The sequence below is a fragment of the Cyprinodon tularosa genome, unplaced genomic scaffold, assembly GCF_016077235.1.
Source record: "Cyprinodon tularosa strain WSP-4 unplaced genomic scaffold, ASM1607723v1 ctg857, whole genome shotgun sequence".
Classification (NCBI taxonomy): domain Eukaryota; kingdom Metazoa; phylum Chordata; class Actinopteri; order Cyprinodontiformes; family Cyprinodontidae; genus Cyprinodon; species Cyprinodon tularosa.
Window position 1 is genome coordinate 16,777 of NW_024039626.1, and position 19,262 is coordinate 36,038.

The 19,262-nt window shown below is 38.0% G+C and overlaps 1 protein-coding gene across 2 annotated transcripts in view; it reads right to left on the minus strand.

Annotated features, from left to right (window-relative positions):
• Window positions 1-4,306: 4,306 nt before the first annotated feature.
• The window catches only part of slc25a1b (slc25a1 solute carrier family 25 member 1b), a 30,776-nt gene continuing 15,820 nt past the window's right edge, over window positions 4,307-19,262 (minus strand). For both annotated transcript variants that reach the window (XM_038273101.1, XM_038273102.1), the window contains exons 2-9: window positions 14,950-15,057; window positions 12,744-12,843; window positions 12,171-12,309; window positions 8,418-8,502; window positions 8,134-8,238; window positions 7,943-8,058; window positions 7,791-7,864; window positions 4,307-5,741 (exon numbers count right to left, since the gene is read on the minus strand). In XM_038273101.1, the coding sequence (XP_038129029.1) occupies window positions 5,627-5,741; window positions 7,791-7,864; window positions 7,943-8,058; window positions 8,134-8,238; window positions 8,418-8,502; window positions 12,171-12,309; window positions 12,744-12,843; window positions 14,950-15,057 (842 nt within the window). In that variant the 3' untranslated portion in view covers window positions 4,307-5,626. The remainder of the gene's footprint in view (window positions 5,742-7,790; window positions 7,865-7,942; window positions 8,059-8,133; window positions 8,239-8,417; window positions 8,503-12,170; window positions 12,310-12,743; window positions 12,844-14,949; window positions 15,058-19,262) is intronic.

The window sequence follows — 19,262 nt, forward strand, 5'->3', positions numbered from 1 at the left end:
TTTCTTAGAAGAGCACCTTTGTGGGGTAATCCCAGCCTCTCACATCACATTGCTGACTCAGCGTTGCGGGAGTGGAGGGATAGAGGAATCCAAACAGTTGCTGTTTCATACATTAATGATATAACTTGTAATTTTCCTCAGTTAAGTGAAGAATTTAAGCTCAACAAATATAGTTTCTTTATATTTTTAGGAATCAGAGACTGGGTTAAAGAGATTTCAAAAGAAACATCCCCAGACATCCCAAAAGAAACTCTTGAAGGCCACCTATGTAATAAATCATGCAGATAAACAAAAGGAATAATATCTTCTATATATGGTATCATCAATGGAAAGTTACCCATTTAAGATTAATAAAACAGTTATTAAAGGGAAATGGGGAAAAAAGACCAACCTCCACAAAACGCAGACAAATTCAGTTTATTTCATAGGACATATTACACTCCTTAAAGGCTACATAGAATTGAGAGTAAAATTTCCTCTAGGTGTCAGAGATGTAAAGTGACTGATGGGGATTTTATCCACATGCTATGGAGTTGCCCAATGACAAAGGAACTTTGGAAATGTGTCATTGTGATAACTTCAAAGGTAATAGGAATGCAAATTGAACAAGACCCAAAACTATGGATTCTCATGGACACGGGCCCTATTAATATAAATTATTACAAGAAGTACCTTATTTTACTTGCAAGTGCTGCAGTGAGGAAATGCATCCTGGTTAACTGGAAATCTGAAAATTCCCTGTCAGTAAGACACTGGATCAATGAGCTTGTGTCTTACTGCACACCTGAAAAGATACTATATAATGCTAGAGGAAAACATGCAATCTTTGAAAAAATCTGGGGCCACTTCATAGACAGTCTGCCCTCTCTGGACCCAGCTGTTGATGGTAGAGTGAGCCTTTCTGGACCGGCTTCAAATTAGCCCTTTGCAGGTTCTTCTTATATGACCTCCTCACTTATGTACCTTGATAGAAGTAGTGTGTTGAATTATACAGATAATATTTTACTCAGATGGATGTGTTGTGTACAGAAATGAAAGGATATTGAGAACCATACGAGAAAAGAGGGTGGGAGGGGAAAAGTTTGTTATATTTTGTTTAGCTGTTATTTTTTGGTGTTAAAAATAAAAATTCCTCTTCCCTGTTGTCACAGTTTTGGTTCTGCTATGTTTTCTTTTGAGTCCTCAGTTTTACTTTGTTCCATGTTTTCTGGTTTTAGTGGTTTAATTCCTATTTTGTTGTGTTTTCTGGTTATTTTCAGTTTTCAGGTTTTTATTTGTTGCCCTCTGCTGCCCTCTTGTGTTCTCCTTTTTCCCTAGCTCATTTCCTGTTCTGCTCTGTTTACACCTGCTCCAAATCTCCTCATTAGTTCTCTCTTTGTCCCATAAATACACTCTCTGTTCAGTTCCTCAGTGCTGGTTCCTCGTCTAACTTCCTCTAACTCCGTCTCTCTGAGTCTTCCTCCTCGTGAAAGTTTTCCCCGCCTGATGTCTTCATGGTTTCGGGTTTGTTTGACTTTGATTTCATGTTTTGATTTTTGATTCCTGCCTCAGTTGTTTGTTTACTCTTCATTAAATCATCAGGAAACTCACCTCTGCCTCCCTGCCTCTGCATTTGGGTCCTTACATCACAGCCTAATCAGACACTTGTATGCAGTATCTCTAAGACTATATATCAGTAAGTTTATTTTATAAAGTACAATTTTCATTATAATATATATAATAAACAAAATGACAAATAAAATCTGTCTAAGTCTAAATGCTTGCTAGACACCATAAATATCTTGTAAAAGCTTCTGTTAATAAAACTAATCTTAAAAAAAAAAAAAACAACAGCAGTGGTCCAAATGAAAAGTTCAAAACATCTGAAGGAGTGCCTCAAAATATCAGAAGACTCATTGATCCTTAAAAAGAAGGATTTTGTGTGTAACAGAGATTTTTTTTCAGATACCTACAGCTAAGACGCCTCTATACTAATCAGAGATGGGAAGTAACGAAGTACAAATACTTCGTTACTGTACTCAAGTAGATTTTTCTGATATTTTTACTTTACTACTTATTTTTATGGCGACTTTTTACTTCTACTCCTTACATTTTTCCACAAATATCTGTACTTTCTACTCCTTACATTTTAAAAAATTGGCTCGTTACTTTAGTTTTGAATCATTTCAATGGAGTTACCGTTATTATGTTTCACGTCATCAATACCAAAATAAATCTAATTGGATGGGAATCTACGTTGCATTTGACGCACCACTACAAGATGAATCGACAGATTCGGCGGTATTCATTTGCGGCAAATCATTGCAGCTTGGTGGCGGTGGCGTTAGCATAGTAGTATGGACGACGAGATGATTGAAAATGAACACAACGGAGATCTAGTCCTATTGGCAGACATCCATTTAAAATGTAGGCAACGGCATGAAAAAAGGGGTTTCTACTTTGACTTTTATACTTTAAGTAAATTTACAAGCCTGTACTTTGTTACTTTTACTTGAGTAAATAAGTTTAATCAGTACTTCCACTTTTACCAGAGTATTTTTTAACACAAGTATCTGTACTTTTACTCACGTACGGAAAGTGAGTACTTTTGCCATATCTGATACTAATGAAGTTGAGAAAGAATTATCACCAGAAGGAAATTAGTTGATTTAATTCTTTGTGGATGCATACACAAAACCCCCAACAAAACTTGTCTCTAAGCTATATAAAAGCTTACAAAAAAGAAATGGAAATGACTCACTCTATATTAAGTCCAAATGGAAAACAGTGCTAAAAGTGAAACTGTCAAAGACTGACTGGCTTTCAGTGTGCAAAACACAGCAGTCCTCCACAAGCTCTAGAGGCTGGAGGGAATTTGGCTGGAAAAAATTTATACACTAGTTTATAAATATTCAATTACAAAATAAATTATCCCACATTCATGGCAATATGGACAGAATAATGCGAGTCACTCATATTTTGGCAATGTACAAAAATACAAACCTACTGGGATGAAGTTTTTCAGGCTAAAGAAGAAATAATAGGATACAAGATACCCAAAGACCCACATATTGTGTACTTGGGCTGGCTGGAGTGATAAGAGATACACAGGAAAGACATCTTCTTAAAACCTTGATAGTGGTATCTAAAAAGGCGATTACCAGCAAATGGTTAAAAAGTGACCCTCCACACCTGACACAATGGATATCAATAGTAGAGGAAATCTTCACAATGGAGAAAATGACCTACTATCTAAGGATCAAGTCCAATACCTGAAACAACTTGGTTTAATTACACAAATCAGAAAGAACTTCCCCTACATAAGACTGGAACGCCAGACAAATCTATATAAGAACTGTGCGACCCCCACATCCCCTAAACATGGACTCTGGTATACCATTGTCGTACTTTTGTTGCCCTTCTCTTTTCACTTTTCTTTTTGTGCGTTTTATGCAGAATTGAAAAAGTTATAAAAAGTAAAAAGAAAAAAAGGATTTTGTAATTTTTATGGTGGGGTAATCAATTGTAATCCTCAGACGACTTAAAAAAAAACCCCCAAAAAACCTTAATAACAGTGAAAGCTGCAGAAAAATACCTTGAAGTGAAAGATTTAAACTGGGAAACTGTTGAAAGTATGATGGGAAAACAAGTAGGACCATCAGAAACCGGCTGTGACATAAGCATGCAGACAGATTAGTAATTATGAGGACGAATTGGATTATATATTTCATTATGTTGGGTTAAAACATACAGTACGGAAAACTATTATTTATTTTTTTCTGGGGGTGAGTTGTTTCCTGCTTCCTCATTTCACTCCTTATCAGTTGGTGGCGGTGATGCACTTTAACCAGTTTGCCAATCACCATAAAACATTACATGAAGAAGAAGAGGTACATTTATCAGCTAAATTCATATTTCTGTCAGATCTACTTTTAAAAGTAATACTCTATTCAACAAAACCAACATTTTACAACGTTTGAAATGAAGTGTAATTAATATTTTGGAGAAATGCTTGATTTCAAACTCTCAACAGATACATGATTTGTAAAGGAAGTAAAAGCTATTTTATGTACCAGTAAACACTGATTGTTGAAATGCTAATGGACGTTTGGATTTGATTATTGAAAAAAAGTTATACATCGTTTTTTACATCCTATTTTCTATTGAAATGTAGATAAAAACAGATCAGTTACTTTTTACCAATATTCACTCTTATTATTCAATATGGAAGAGTCTTTCGGTGAATTGAAAATCATAAAAAACATCTATATATATATGCAATAAAAAACCCATCATCAGTATGAACAAGAACAGGACAAAAACACAGTAAATCTGACTGATGTTTATTTGTGTACATGCATGGGGAACTAATGAGACTGAGGCACAATACGAGCTCCTATGGCCTGTGAACATTTTCATTGTTAATCTAATAACTTCACATCCATTTAAACAGTTGTGATGAAGGTTCAGAGTTAAAAGATCAATATGAAAGATAAATATTATTCACATTAAACATAGTGTGCTGAACAGAGAGACTGCAATAAGCCACAGAAGTATTAACACTGCATGTAAACAAGCCAGTCTCACAGGCTGCAAGCTCTACGTTTAAAACATAGAACTCGTAGTTGGCACATTAGGTTGGTGTAAAAAAGTAAAGGCAATCAACTTTAAATGGTCAGGAATTAAATATCTGGAATTAAAAGCTAGAATGAAATGAGCTGAAAGGCACCATCTGTCCATCTGAAGCACTTTAAAAGAAAAGTTTACAATTCCAAAGCCAAAAGGAATATAAAGAGACATGGATACAGATGAGGTGAGAAGCTATCATTGGTTTAGGACTACTATAGGCACTGCGGGGGGATTAACAGCAGCGTTTTAAACAGAGTACATCTGTAGTGACGGATTAGTCTTTCCTCTCCTCCTTTAGCTCAAAGTGAATCATAGAAAACAGGCACTTAGCAGGGCATCGATACATGAGAATAGAAGATCTTTGCAAATGAAAGGGAAACCCTCCCTCCCTACTTAAACTCATCCTTAAAGGATGTGTGCATTTAAAGTTTTCATACAACAATCTAATTATATTACAGCTAACAAAATCTATATATCTATTAGCTTTCTAGAATTAAGGCATTTAGTTATTAATTTATTTCTCTCTCAGCAGCATAGTAGATCTGAATATTATTTATTGCATTTGTTACCAAATTAATACAATTCTGTTAATTACATCTAAAAATAAGGGCTTTAAAATCTTTGTTTTTCAAGTATACTTTTTTTTTCATCTAGTGTTTAAATCACATTGTAAAGGGGTTTGTTTTAAGTGCATACAGCATTAGTCTGAGCTGACAGAGGAGCAGATCTCACTAAACGCTCCGTTTCTTTTCCCTGAGCTCTGAAGGAAGATTTAATGGAGGGGAAAAAGAAAAAAGAGCCACTGTGAGCGACAGCTCCGCAACTTTAACAGCTGTTAAGCAGGTAATGCTAGCACTGCTGCTGCACTGTACATTACACAAGTATTAAACAAACCAGTTTTCTTTTTTTTTTCCGTCTGAAGATACTTGGAGGTAGACATTAGAAACCAGGATTTAAGACGACAGGATTTAGTAGCTGTCCAAACACTGCAGGTAGTGTAGCACCGGGGGCGTCCGGCTTAGTCCGTCTTCCACACCACGTTCAAGACCTTCACGACTTCCTCATAGATGATGAAGACTATGGCGACATCCAAACACACCCGACCCATACGAGGAATGGTGCCTTTGTAGAACCTGGTTGTGCAGAGAGGACTATGTTACTTGAAGACATGATTCAGACTGACAAGACAGCTAGGAGCTTCCATTTAAACCTTGTTTAGTGTTGAAAGGTGCACAAATTGCAGGAAGAGGTGTGGAAAACACTAGGGCTGAAACAATTAATCCGATTAATGGTGATTTATCGGATTAATTGTTCGGTAGATGGCAGCTCACAATTAGCCTGGTTCTGCTATAGATTTCTTCCTGTTAAAAGGGAGATTTTCCTCTCCACTGTCGCTAAAAGCATGCTTATTGTGAGGGATTGCCTTTAAGTCAATGAGTCGATGCAATCAACTGGTTTTCCTTAGATAGAAAACTTTGAATCAATCTAACTGGATGGTCTGGTGAACTGTAAAGTGCCTTGAGATTACATGTTGTAAATTGGCGCCATAGAAATAAACTGAATTGAATTGAATTATTCGATTATTGGACTATTAATGATCACATTCCTTCTCTATGCCACATGACTGAGCTTGAGAAATTTCTGTCTCAAGATCAAGGGTCTTCAATGTTTTCCAGGCCAAGGACCTCAAAACTGATAGCGAGATGAAGCGGGATCCCCTAATTATATATATATATATTGTATGAAATTGTTTCATATCAAACTGGTCCTTTAGTTACTCTATTATAGATGGAGTAATGTAATGAAAGTAATTTCTCCCTGAGATTATTAAAGTATTTCTGAATCTGATTCCTGGTTGATGGGACAGGTGTTGTGAATGAAACGGTGCCCAGCTTAAAAGAGCTCCTGTGTGTCGCTGAATGTGAGCATTGATGACTGAAAGACATCTTCTGCCTCCATTTATCTGTTTACTACAGTGTGTTGAATTCATGTTAAAGGAATAGTACACCCAAAACATGATTAGCCTTCATTTTCTACTCACCCCCATGCTGAACAACACCCTGGAGTACTTTTTTGATATCTCAAATGCATCTGGAGATCTGGGAGGCTTCTTGCTGTCTGCTGACATTCAAATAATGGAGGTCTATGGCGCCCGAGGCAGAAAGGTCCATAAAAGTCCACAAAAAACGTGTCAATATTCCTCCATACTGCTCGTCCAATATATTCCAAGTGTCCTGAGTGGGTAGCATCCCTAATTTACTCGAAACGAAGTCATTTAGAATGTTTTTAGAGCATAAACAGTAGTGTATAGGATTTCCTGAAAGCGCGCACCTGCGCGTTCACGACGCTACGGAAGCCGGCAGCCCAAACCAGATGAAAGTGCGCATTCAGCGTCTGCTCTGCCGATAATGCAAGCGTAGAAGAAGAAATGTGCTGTTTACCTGTGCAAAGAAAGAAACAACGAAAGAAAAATGTCTGAGGACTTCAGTGTTGAGGAAGAGCATGAGTTCTTTGCTGAGCTGAATGCGCACTTTCATCTGGTTTGGTCTGCCGCGGTTTCCGTAGCGTCGTGAACGCGCTTTCAGGAAATCTATACACTACTGTTTATGCTCTAAAAACATTCTAAATGACTTCGTTTCGAGTAAATTCTGGACGCTACCCACTCAGGACACTTGGAATACATTGGACGAGCAGTATGGAGGAATACTGAAACGTTTTTTGTGGACTTTTATGGACCTTTCTGCCTCAGGTGCTGGGTACCTCCATTATTTGAATGTCAGCAGACAGCAAGAAGCCTCCCAGATCTCCAGATGCATTTGAGATATCAAAAAAGTACTCCAGAGTGTTGTTCAGCATGGGGGTGAGTAGAAAATGAAGGCTAATCATGTTTTGGGTGTACTATTCCTTTAACCTGGATTTAAAGAAATTTCAATTAATGGAAAATGATTGCAGGGGGAATAAAAAAAAAAAAAAAAAAAAAAAAGGTCTAATCAAACAAAACATTCATGACCCCCATGCAGTACCTCCATGGACCCAATAGGTCTCACAGACCCCCTGTTAACCGGTTAACCTCTGCTCTAGAACGTTAAAGCTGCTGGAGACATCTCCCCAAAAGATTTGAAGTGGAAAACCCGTTTTTCAACCAACGGTTATAGGGGTGAACCCTATCGACATGTACTTACGCCTTAGGGCCTTCATGCTTCATGATCTTTATGGCACAGTCCAGTGTGCTCTTGTACTTGTGGGCTTCAAGTCCCTGTGGATAAAAAGCAGAGGTCACTAAAAGCTCCCGGCTGAGTTGACGGAGAAGGAACAAAAATTTCATGCAGCTAACCTGCATCCTGGTCTTAATCACATCCAGCGGAGTGTTTCCAAAGACGCTGGCGGCACCAGCAATAGCTCCAAACAGCCCGGTTATCAAGGGGTTCATGGTTTTGTTGGCATCATCACCTTAAAATAGAACAAGAAACCTCTTAATAGAGCTGCATTATTAAATTAATTCCAATACAGAGTTTGTTTTCCTACCTTTGTACCAGTTCCTCAGTGAGGTCATGACGTAGAAGCGGATGGCCTGATTGGAGCCCTGTTTGAGGACAGTGGCAGTCAGACCCTGATAGGTCCCCTTCAGTCCTAAACAAGCATCAGACAAAAACAATTAATCATCTAAGTAAAATAGGGACATTATGTGTTAAATTACATTTAAGAGTCCCAGAAAAGAAGCTGAGCTGCTAATTGACTACTTGAGCCAGAAGCATATAGAGGCAGTGAACCAGTAGGGGGCAGTATAATATAAACAAAACCATCCTCACCTTCAGATCTTATGATCTCTCTGACCCCATGAAAAAATCCTCTATACTTTGGGTTGGCTGATGTTTGATCGTGGATGAATTTAACCTAAAAAGAAACAGAATCAGAGATAAATTAATCGGCACTATAATCGGCATTAAACTATACGGCACCAGGGCTGCAAACTTCTGCCATAGTTGGCTTCATCACAGGTGGGGACAACACAGAGTACAGACATTAAACCAAGGACTTTGTAGACTGGTGCCAATAAAACCACCTCCATTAATGCAGGGAAAACCAAGGAGCTAGTGGTGGACTTACGCAGAAGCAAATCCACCAAACTGACCCCAGTGATCATTCAGGGAACAGACATTGAGATAGTTCACTCTTATAATCAATCAACCAATCAATTAATCACTGTCTTTAATAAAGATTTCAGTTTCATTACAAACCGTTCATCACATACATCACATACACTGGGGGGGGGGTGGACAGGGGAATGATTGACTGAGGCCCTGCGTGCCACAGAACGCTGCTGTTTGCCGCATTCTTTCAGCTGCCAGGGGCCCTGAAATGAGGCGGTTCCCTTACAGGGCTGCCTTTATCTCTGTGGCAAGAGAGGAGCCACATTGGGGATGGAGAGTGAGGGGAAAAAAAAGGACATTTAACACTTTATCCTAGACAGGGTACAGTTTGAGATACCAAAAAAAAAACATCTCAGCACAAGAAAAGCACATATAACAGGATACAAACATTTCAGCAGAAGGGAAACCTTTGAGGCCGGAGTAACCTGTGAGTCAATCTGGTATTTGAGCATCAATCTGTGTGTATGGGTGAGTGCGTTCAATCTGTCCATGAACGCTCTCCAGAGGCCATTGTCCTTGATAAGACGGAAGTTTATCAACTGGCGCTATAGTTCTGAACACATTAGCACATGTCCGCTGGTGGTGGTGGTGGTGGAGGAGTATCCTGGGGATCCATACTATTCTGGGGATAGCAGTTCTGGGCCCTTCCGCCATAACATCCTGGGCAGTGTTGATAACGGGGAGGCCGAAACACAAAATACACTTTTTTGTTTTGAGAGCAAGATGCACAGAATCTTCTGTCAGCCTTGAAGTCTTTTGTCGCTGGGCTCCACATGGCGAATCCAATATTCCGAATTTGTTGGGCTTTTTCGCCTTAAGGTGAGCGTGTACATCCGAGATATTATCCCATTTCACCTTTGAGTTTAACCACCACAGCCAGCTTGCGTTTTGAGCGTTTTAACTGCTGCCAGCAGCCTGATCAACACCCAAATTGCCATTGACATCCTCTGTAATTGTAGATACATTAGGTTTACTCCAAATCCAAAATCTCAGTATCATAAATCCGAAAACCCATATGTCTTCCAAGTCCTCCTCCAAGTCTTCCATGCGTCCATGGTGCATCCCACAAATTATGCTCCAGCAGGACAGTCCCATTTTCCTTGTCTTTCAGTTGAGAAATTTTGATCAATTTCATTGAGAGACCAGCTGAACAGATCCATTGTTTGAATTTGAGTGATATGATGAGAAGGACACAGCAAAGCAGGGACAGAGCAGGGAGGTGCAGCAGCAGCAGAAAATGTGATCACCTCCTTCGGGTTCAGCAGTCACCATATACAAGTTATAAGTACCTGGGTGTTCACCTCAACAACAAACTGGACTGGACTCACAACGCTGAGGCTCTCTACAAGAAGGGTCAGAGCAGACTCTTCCTGCTGAGGAGACTGAGGTCTTTTGGAGTGCAGGGGGCACTAAAAAGAGTGTGGCATCAGCCATCTTCTATGGACCTGTCTGATGGAGAAGTGGCTTATCTGTAGCTGAGGAAGGCCAGATCTGTGATCGGATGCCCTCTGGACTCAGTGCAGGAGGTGGGAAACAAAGAATCCTAACTAAAATAACATCTCTGTTGGATACTGACTACCACCCCATGCATGAAGCTGATGCTGAACTGAGAGCTCCTTCAGAAACAGGCTGCTGCACCCTAAATGCACCAGGGAGCGTTATCACAGATCCGGCTGGTTTATGCTCACAGTGTCACAGTGAACACAGATATGCCCCGCCCCTCCTGCAGACACTCTGCTGCACCTCTCCAAAATTGTAGGTGACCGCAGACAGGAGGCCTCTGATTGGTCAAATCTACATCCGCTCTACTCTATACGTACAGTATTTCCTGTTTGGTACCTTACAGGCTTGTCTCGTTTGAATGACCGCCATTGTGGAAAACGAGTCGTGAAGTTGGACCAGCTAGAAGAGCGAGGTGAGCGAGAACGCTGGGACCCTTTTTCCACCTGGATCCCCGCTGTTTTTCGCCCTCATGTCCCTCCATTGTCATACAAACTTGCCCCCACTTCCTCACCGCCTCAGCCGTATCTAGACCCAGAGCTAGTTCTTGGTCCCTCTTGCGTTGTGGCGTGGAATAACATAGCGCAGACCACGCTTCAATATTGAGTGTAAATCAAAAGTGTCTGCCATAAGCTCACTGCGACACACTGCTGCGGGAGGATAACCCGCTCTTAAGGCTTTATAACCATCACTATTTAGAGTGTGTGTGGACTTTTGGCAGAATTTTGAGGCCATAAGTGTGGAAATCACAGCGGACAAAGCACTCAATCTGAATCCACCTTAAGGTTTATTGGATACATTTTTAAGATGTTTTTAGGAAGGACTTGTCCTGGAGCAGATTCATCATGAACGTCTCATATGGGATCCCCAGAACAAGCAAAACAAGCCACAATGTCAGTGTTTTAATAATATAAATATATGCCTTTAATGATAGAAAAATGGACAGTTTTTTTTTTATTCAAATCTAGAGGAAAAGTCCGATCATATTCAGAATTCCAACTTCTGAAAGTACTTTAAAGATGAAATTATTACAAACTGTTGTTTTTAATTAAGAGTAATTTTCATTTGAATGTGCTTTACTGGAGGCATCCATGTTTGTCAAAGAACACTACTGCCACCTACTGGTTTGTGACGTCACGGTGCGGTATCGGCTGTTGATCAAGTCCCAGTGCTGTATCAGGTGTTTGTATCAACGCGCTACTATCCAAGTCATCTTGAAAACATTCTTCTTCCAAATGTTGGCTACATATTACGTGTTTTTTTCCTCTGGCCAGAAGTTCGATGGCAAATCCTCCCTCTTTAAGTTGGGAAGCCAACGTAAACCCGTCCGTGGAGGATCAGGAATAGCAAAGGTGAAATAACTAATTTTTTTCCACTTTTACTTGATATATTAAAACATCCAACTGCCATGCACGTGGGCATTGTCAGTTTCACTACAGCTCTGGTGAATTTCAATGGTGAAGTCCTCTGGAAATCTTCAATAATTGTTGTTGATTGCAGATGTGTCTAGTAGTTCCCGTTGGTTTTGCTTGTAAAGTGAGGAGAATGGCGCTAGGCTTACCGCACCGTGACGTCACTGCTGGAAGATGTCAGAGAGGGGTTACTATATTTGGGCAAAAATGGCCGCTCCCAGACTCAGTGATCACAATGAAAAGTATTGTTTTTATTTTTTTACTGATTAACGCTAAATTCATCAAATCACTTTAAAAGTATTAGTTTTAGTTATAAATAGTGACCCATTGGTTATTCATTGCTGACCGGACAGATAAATATAAGCATTTTCTTCTAAGTATGTAAAAATTTATCTAAAGGTTTACTCCTCCAGTTGGATTATTTTTCTCCTAAGATTTACAATTTAAACATTCCCATATAGCATACACATATTCATTTAGAAATATTATCTTTCCTCACCTTAACGGTCTCCATCGGACAGACTACAAACACCGCCTCCGCCACTCCGGCTCCCAGACCGCAGAGGAACCCTCGCCTGCTGTCGAGTTTACCGCTTTCATCTCGCATTTTATTACTGAGGAACTCAAACATCCCAAACCTGCAAAGATCAAGCAGACAAAGAAAATCACAGAGAAAAACTCAGTGATTTCTACGTCATTTTAAAACAGTTTTTCCTCAGATGTTGTTAAGCAATAATCTCAGTTAAGATGTTTTATTTGTTTCGTTTTTTCCTTTTTTTTTGCAATTAAACAACTTGCCATTCTGAAAATCTGCCAGAACTTAAAAAATATATAGTTCACTATATCATGGATCAATATTAAGCTTTAGGCTTTATAACAAATCAGTATTTATTGTGTGTGAGCTGTGAAAATTAGTGACTGGGAGAAAACGACAAAATAAAAAGATGATTTATGTAAAAATCACTGTAAATGAAAATAGGAAGATAAATAAAATATCCCTAGAACCATTTTTTTTAATTTTCCTCCACATTAGATAAAAGCTGGTATGTGTTTAGTGGTGAGGCCGCCGTACCGGACTGCTGCTTTGGGTATGGAGCCGTAGAGCAGCGAGCTCAGGCCTCTGTAGAGCCCCTTCACCCCATGGCCGTTCACTGTCTGCTTCACGCAGTCAACTGTTGGGCGTCAGAAAAGGAGAAAAACACTGAAACATGGACAGGATTTAATTCATAAAAGGATCAAAGCAGATAAATATTAATCAAACGGTAGCTCTGCTTTCAGGTTTATCTTGACTAAGGGTCAAGATCTCAGCCAAAGTTCAAAAGACAGAAACCTCCTCCCTGCTACGTCAAAACCTGTTTGCTTGTGCTTTAACCTGTGATAACAGGAGGTACTTTAGGTTAAACACATAGCATACTCCATGCAAATATCTGATTTAATTCTGACAAAATACTCCAATACTCTTCAGTTGTGACTTTTAATAAAAACTACAGCCTTAATTCTCAGATTGAAACCATTTTATAAAGAATAAATTTAGATTTCTTGCCCCACATCTCATATATTATTTTAAAAAGTAGTTTCCAATCTACATTTTATTTTTTTTTATTCTTTTTCTGACAGCTCTGAAGAATAAACCTGAAAAACCAAACTTAAATTAGGGTGTTGGCAGTATTATCCTGTGGGACTGTTTTCTTGCTAATAGTGCTGATGCATGTATTCCACATTTTGGGTTAATTATCAAAATAAGAAGATTCGTTACCAATTATCTAGTTTCACTCCAAATATATATATATATAAAAAAAATCTGTCCATTGGAAATATTTTACCTGTAGCCAGTTTGCCTAATGCTAATGCTAACCTCTGGTTAGTGGCAGAAATAAATCAGCAGTATTGATCATATTAAAGCAAACAGCTCTGGTATCAGAAAAGTATGAGGATCTGAAAGGTGCAGGTATCCAGATTCAATCAGAACTTAGTATAGAAGTGGAAAAATGTGGAACAGTGCAACTCTAGTTTTAAATAATTAAAACAGCACTAAGATAACTTTAGCCACTAAATTCTCTGTGAAAAAATGCTGATCATTCTTTAATAAGATCCTCATCAAACGGACATGCAATGTTTGTTTTAGAACCTAATGTGTGTAACCAGGCTCCGACTGGGAACGATTTTCGGCCCCTGGCATTTTTCCATCTACCAGATGGATCTACCAGATCTGCCAGATGTCACTGACTCACGTTTTCCAGCCAAAAAATTGTTTAGAAACCGCCTGGATATACGAAATCTCGCTTAAGTTGAACCAAAGTCTTATGATCTTTAAGGCCATAAATCTAAAGAAAAACATTTTTTACCCATAGACGGCCATCCTAAACTACCAGATTGGGAAACATCCCAACCCGGCAACAATGCATGTAAGATGGAAGCGTTAGCCTTTAGATGCAAAACCTCATCATGCATTGCAACATATTTTTGCAAAATATTCTAACATAAATTCGCTAAGCAAAAGAGGAGCATTGTAGTTTGGTTTAAAGAAAGCATTTTAGTTTATTGTACTTTAGTTTGATGCAAAGATTTTACAGTTTGAAGATATATAAAATTACACCACATGCCAACCATCACAAAGATGTGCATGACAAGGATGGGCTATGAATACTGCATGCATCATGTAGGTAGTTAACATTGTATTACTCCTTGAGCTCCTTTAGTTATTTACTGTCACAGGTAGGTTCTTCGGCCAGACAGTAAGAGATGAAGCCAGTATGATTTAAGAAAAGCCGGCCCTCTCTCTGTGTGTAACGAACCCTGTGATTGATTTTTTTGTTGTTTTATACACAAACTATGACAAAAATCGGACTAAATCACGAAATAAAACAGCGTGTTTGGATGTAAGGAGAGTGGAGACATAGGAAACTATGTAATACGTATTACTAAGGGTATACTGGCCTGACTCGGTATGCTGTGCTGACAGAACACCATAAAGTAGCGCTATGGGTCACATGACTCATTCAAAGATTTCTCAGATCCTTTCAAGTTACATGTGTGTGTTTTTAAGAAGAGCAGCCCGCACAGATCATAGATGCCTAATATTGAATATAAATGATTATTGACCTAAAAAAAATACTTTGATAAATTTAAAAATTAAACTAGAACTAAAGTTCTGCATAGTTGCTTTAAAGCAGAATAATTTACGTTTTTGAACCTTGGACATCATTTGACGTTTCAAGTTAATTACCGTTTGCCGAACTGAATTACACCAAGAGGGTTTTAAAAGAAAGCAAACTCACCAATTCCTCTGTATCTGGGAGGGTTAGCTTTCTCATCGAGCTGCAGCTGTGTTTTCACGTACTCCGTTGGGAAGGTGATGCAGATCTCAATGCCTCCTGCAATGCCGCCTGAATGAACAGAAAACATCTGGTTTAGGATGGTTTCCTCTGGCCAAACCCAAACAAAGAACCCATCACGGTTCAGCCTACGAGGAAAACGAGACTTTCTGTTCACACAATGGTCAGGCTGCATCAGATGGGGTAAAAAACAATCATCCAGTTTAGGGTTTTTCAAAAGTAGTACATAAAATAGAACAAAAAATAAAGTATTTGATTATCATTAATGTGATGAATCTAGTTGAAGGTTTCCCAATAAAGCTAAACTGTTTCTGTACAGATAGGCTAAGTAAGTAGCCCATTTTCCCATTTTAAAAGATGTGTGTCAATAAAAGTACAAACCCACTAACTCACAGAGGGACTTTAACTGGACTTTAACAGTCACCAGCTTCTCCAACACAAACAGATCTACAGTATTCAACTTTAGCACCTTGGTAAAGGATTCAAACCTCTTCACATCTTCTCTCACTTGTACAACAAAGTTCAATTTTTTTTAGTTGGCGCCAAGTCTGGACACTATAATCGATTTTATCGATTAATTACATTTGTAGTTTATTAATGATTACATTTACAAAAAATACATACAAAAAAGAGTGAGAGAGAAGAATATTGGGTAATGCTTTCTTTTGAAGTTCACCAATAACCATGTAATAACATGGTAATATGATATTACTTGGTAACAAGAAAAACTTTATTTGGTAAAAAACCCCAAAATTAAGGTGTATATGCAGGTAATTACCTGCATGCAATTATTATATTACTATATAACAATGAAGACTGCAGCTTACAAAGTGAATTGTAACTTGTGATCAGATTAATAAAGCATTATAAAACTGAACTGAAGTTAAATATAAATAAGAGTTTAATTAAGAAGATTGGCTTGCTGTCTGCTAGGTTTGGTTTTCTGTTATATGCCAAGTAATAAACTCCGTTTTACTAGATAATAATACATTAATTTATTGCTGCCGGTGAAATGGCTGAGTTACCTGTTAATAACCAAAGTCTGACTTAACCTTGTTTGCCTAAAATTTGAAGCACATTACTTTCCAAAATTCTTCATAAAGCGTTTCTTGTTACCTAGTAATATAGTATAACTTGCTATGTTATGCCTGAAACATGACCTATTGTCACTCTTGTGCAATATTCTTTTCCCACTTTGCAATTACACATGCTAACTTCTGTGTAGTCTGTATAATTTCTACTTATTTATATGGTCAGTGCATTTCTGCGGTGCAAATGCAATAATTAAGTCAACTCCTGTGTACTCTTTCCTTAGCTCTTTACTGTGCAGAAATTTTTTATATCTGAAGGAAACATATTCCAGGACATTATGTTTCTTAACCTTTTTTGTACTATAGACACTCTTTTATATTATTGTCTTTTGTATTTTTATCTTTAATGGGATCTTGCTTTAACTCTTTGTACTCTATAAAAGCTACTGGAACCAGAATTTCACTGAAGGAGTAATCCCAAAGGATAAATAAAGTTCAGTCCAAGTCTAAAAATATTTAACTTACAGAAGGGATGATTAAAAGAAAGGTTATTTATTTCCTTTCTAGTTTGTAATTCTAAAGAAAAAAAAATGTTAGTTGGATTTGGTATTGAAATAACATTTTATTTTTAAACCAATTTGGCCCCGTCTATGTTTCAGCGAATCAATAACCAATTTAAATGGCGTAAAGTGGTGCATAATACTCAAGATAATCATTATGATAATCAAAATATAAGTCAGTCAGTATTTTTCTTTAAATAAGTGTATTTTTAAGTATGGGATGGGAAAATATGATTTATAATGAAAAAAAACCCAAAACATTTTATTTTAAGGTAATAATATCTGATAATCCTATTTCAATGGCATAAATTCTCATTTTATTGTTCATCATCTTATTTACCTGCTCAAATTAAGGACAAATACACTTATTATAAGATTATTTTTTACCTATCAGTTTTGGAAAAAAAAAAGTTATCAGGCATATATTCTAATGAAATTCCAAATACTTTACAACTAAATGAGATACAGAGCAACTACTTCCTTAGAATATCTGGTTCTATGACAGTTTGTTGCATTTGCAATAAAGTCCCTATTAAAAAAGAAATACAATTTTCAAATCTGATTAAAATTACAGTCTTGTTACATTACAGACACTAACTTTTTTCCCTCCAGCCTTTTAGGTGGTGGAAATGGGCTCAGGCCGCCACACAGAAGGGAACATAGAGCTGCAGCGGATCAGGGGGAAGTGATTAGTTTATGATACAGCACTAAAGAGAAAAGAATCAACCCCTGCAGCATAATCATTTCTACTATTGTGATTGGTGCAAACAAAAACAAAAAAATCAACGGCTTAACAAAATTGCCAAATATCAACATTTTTTTTTTTAACAACGCAAAAATTTTGATTTTTGTTCTCTTAAAGGAATAGTACACCCAAAACATGATTAGCCTTCATTTTCTACTCACCCCCATGCTGAACAACACCCTGGAGTACTTTTTTGATATCTCAAATGCATCTGGAGATCTGGGAGGCTTCTTGCTGTCTGCTGACATTCAAATAATGGAGGTCTATGGCGCCCGAGACAGAAAGGTCCATAAAAGTCCACAAAAACGTGTCAATATTCCTCCATACTGCTCGTCCAATGTATTCCAAGTGTCCTGAGTGGGTAGCATCCAGAATTTACTCGAAACGAAGTCATTTAGAATGTTTTTAGAGCATAAACAGTAGTGTATAGGATTTCCTGAAAGCACGCACATTCGCGATCACGACGCTACGGAAACCGCGGCAGACCAAACCAGACGAAAGTGCGCATTCAGCTCGGCAAAGAACTCATGCTCTTCCTCAACACTGAAGTCCTCAGACATTTTTCTTTCGTTGTTTCTTTCTTTGCACAGGTAAACAGCACATTTCTTCTTCTACGCTTGCATTATCGGCAGAGCAGACGCTGAATGCGCACTTTCATCTGGTTTGGTCTGCCGGCTTCCATAGCGTTGTGATCGTGCAGGTGCGCGCTTTCAGGAAATCCTATACACTACTGTTTATGCTCTAAAAACATTCTAAATGACTTCGTTTCGAGTAAATTCTGGATGCTACCCACTCAGGACACTTGGAATACATTGGACGAGCAGTATGGAGGAATATTGAAATGTTTTTTGTGGACTTTTATGGACCTTTCTGCCTCGGGCGCCATAGACCTCCATTATTTGAATGTCAGCAGACAGCAAGAAGCCTCCCAGATCTCCAGATGCATTTGAGATATCAAAAAAGTAAGAGTGTTGTTCAGCATGGGGGTGAGTAGAAAATGAAGGCTAATCATGTTTTGGGTGTACTATTCCTTTAAAGCTGGATCAAAGCATTATAAAATAAGCAAATTAAGTAATAATGTAATTTGATGACCCCAAAATGTCAGTCTCTAGTGAGGACCATGTGTTGACTCCCATTGATTTTCAGTTATTTTCAACCTTTTCTATGCCCTAACCCTAAAACTTACCCTAAACCTACCCTTTACCAATGCATACCTCACCCTAACCCTAACCAACTGACACCTTAGCTCTAAAGCTAACCATTAGCAAAATAGCATGTGAAGACCGGCTAAATGTCCTCACTTTGCAAATACTGGTCCTCAATTTGATGGAGAAATTGGTCCTAGACAGGTACACACACAGACACGTGAAAACCCTGTTTATAAACAAATTTTTTGGTGATAATATTTTTTGCCCTTTTATTTATTCTTTTTTTTATTGTATTTTTTTTAAATAAATAAATATATATTTATAAATAAATATTTTTTTTTATTATTATTAATTAGTATGCATGTTCCTGAATGTTGTGGATATACCCTTAAACTAATAGCTAAATCATATCAACTCAGTCAGAATCAATGTAAAATAAAGAATAATGATACAAAAGCTAAAAAAGAAGTAAAAATTCCCATCTTTAAGAATCTATAGTTATAAAATATAATCAATGTAAACACCCAATAAAATACAACATGCTTGAAAAACTTAACATTGCACAGGATGTAAGAAATACAGAAAAAACCCCAGATAATTAGACAGAGAAGGAATTGTCAACGAAGTCGATGCTGGACTAAATGCCTCCAGTAGAGCAGTTCCACCTTAAATGAGTCGCTGTCACACATCTGCTGTTAAACAGCAAACAGGAAGCTGGTAGCTGATTGGATGAGCTGCTCTCAGCATGATTCTGCCCTCACATACTCTGTTC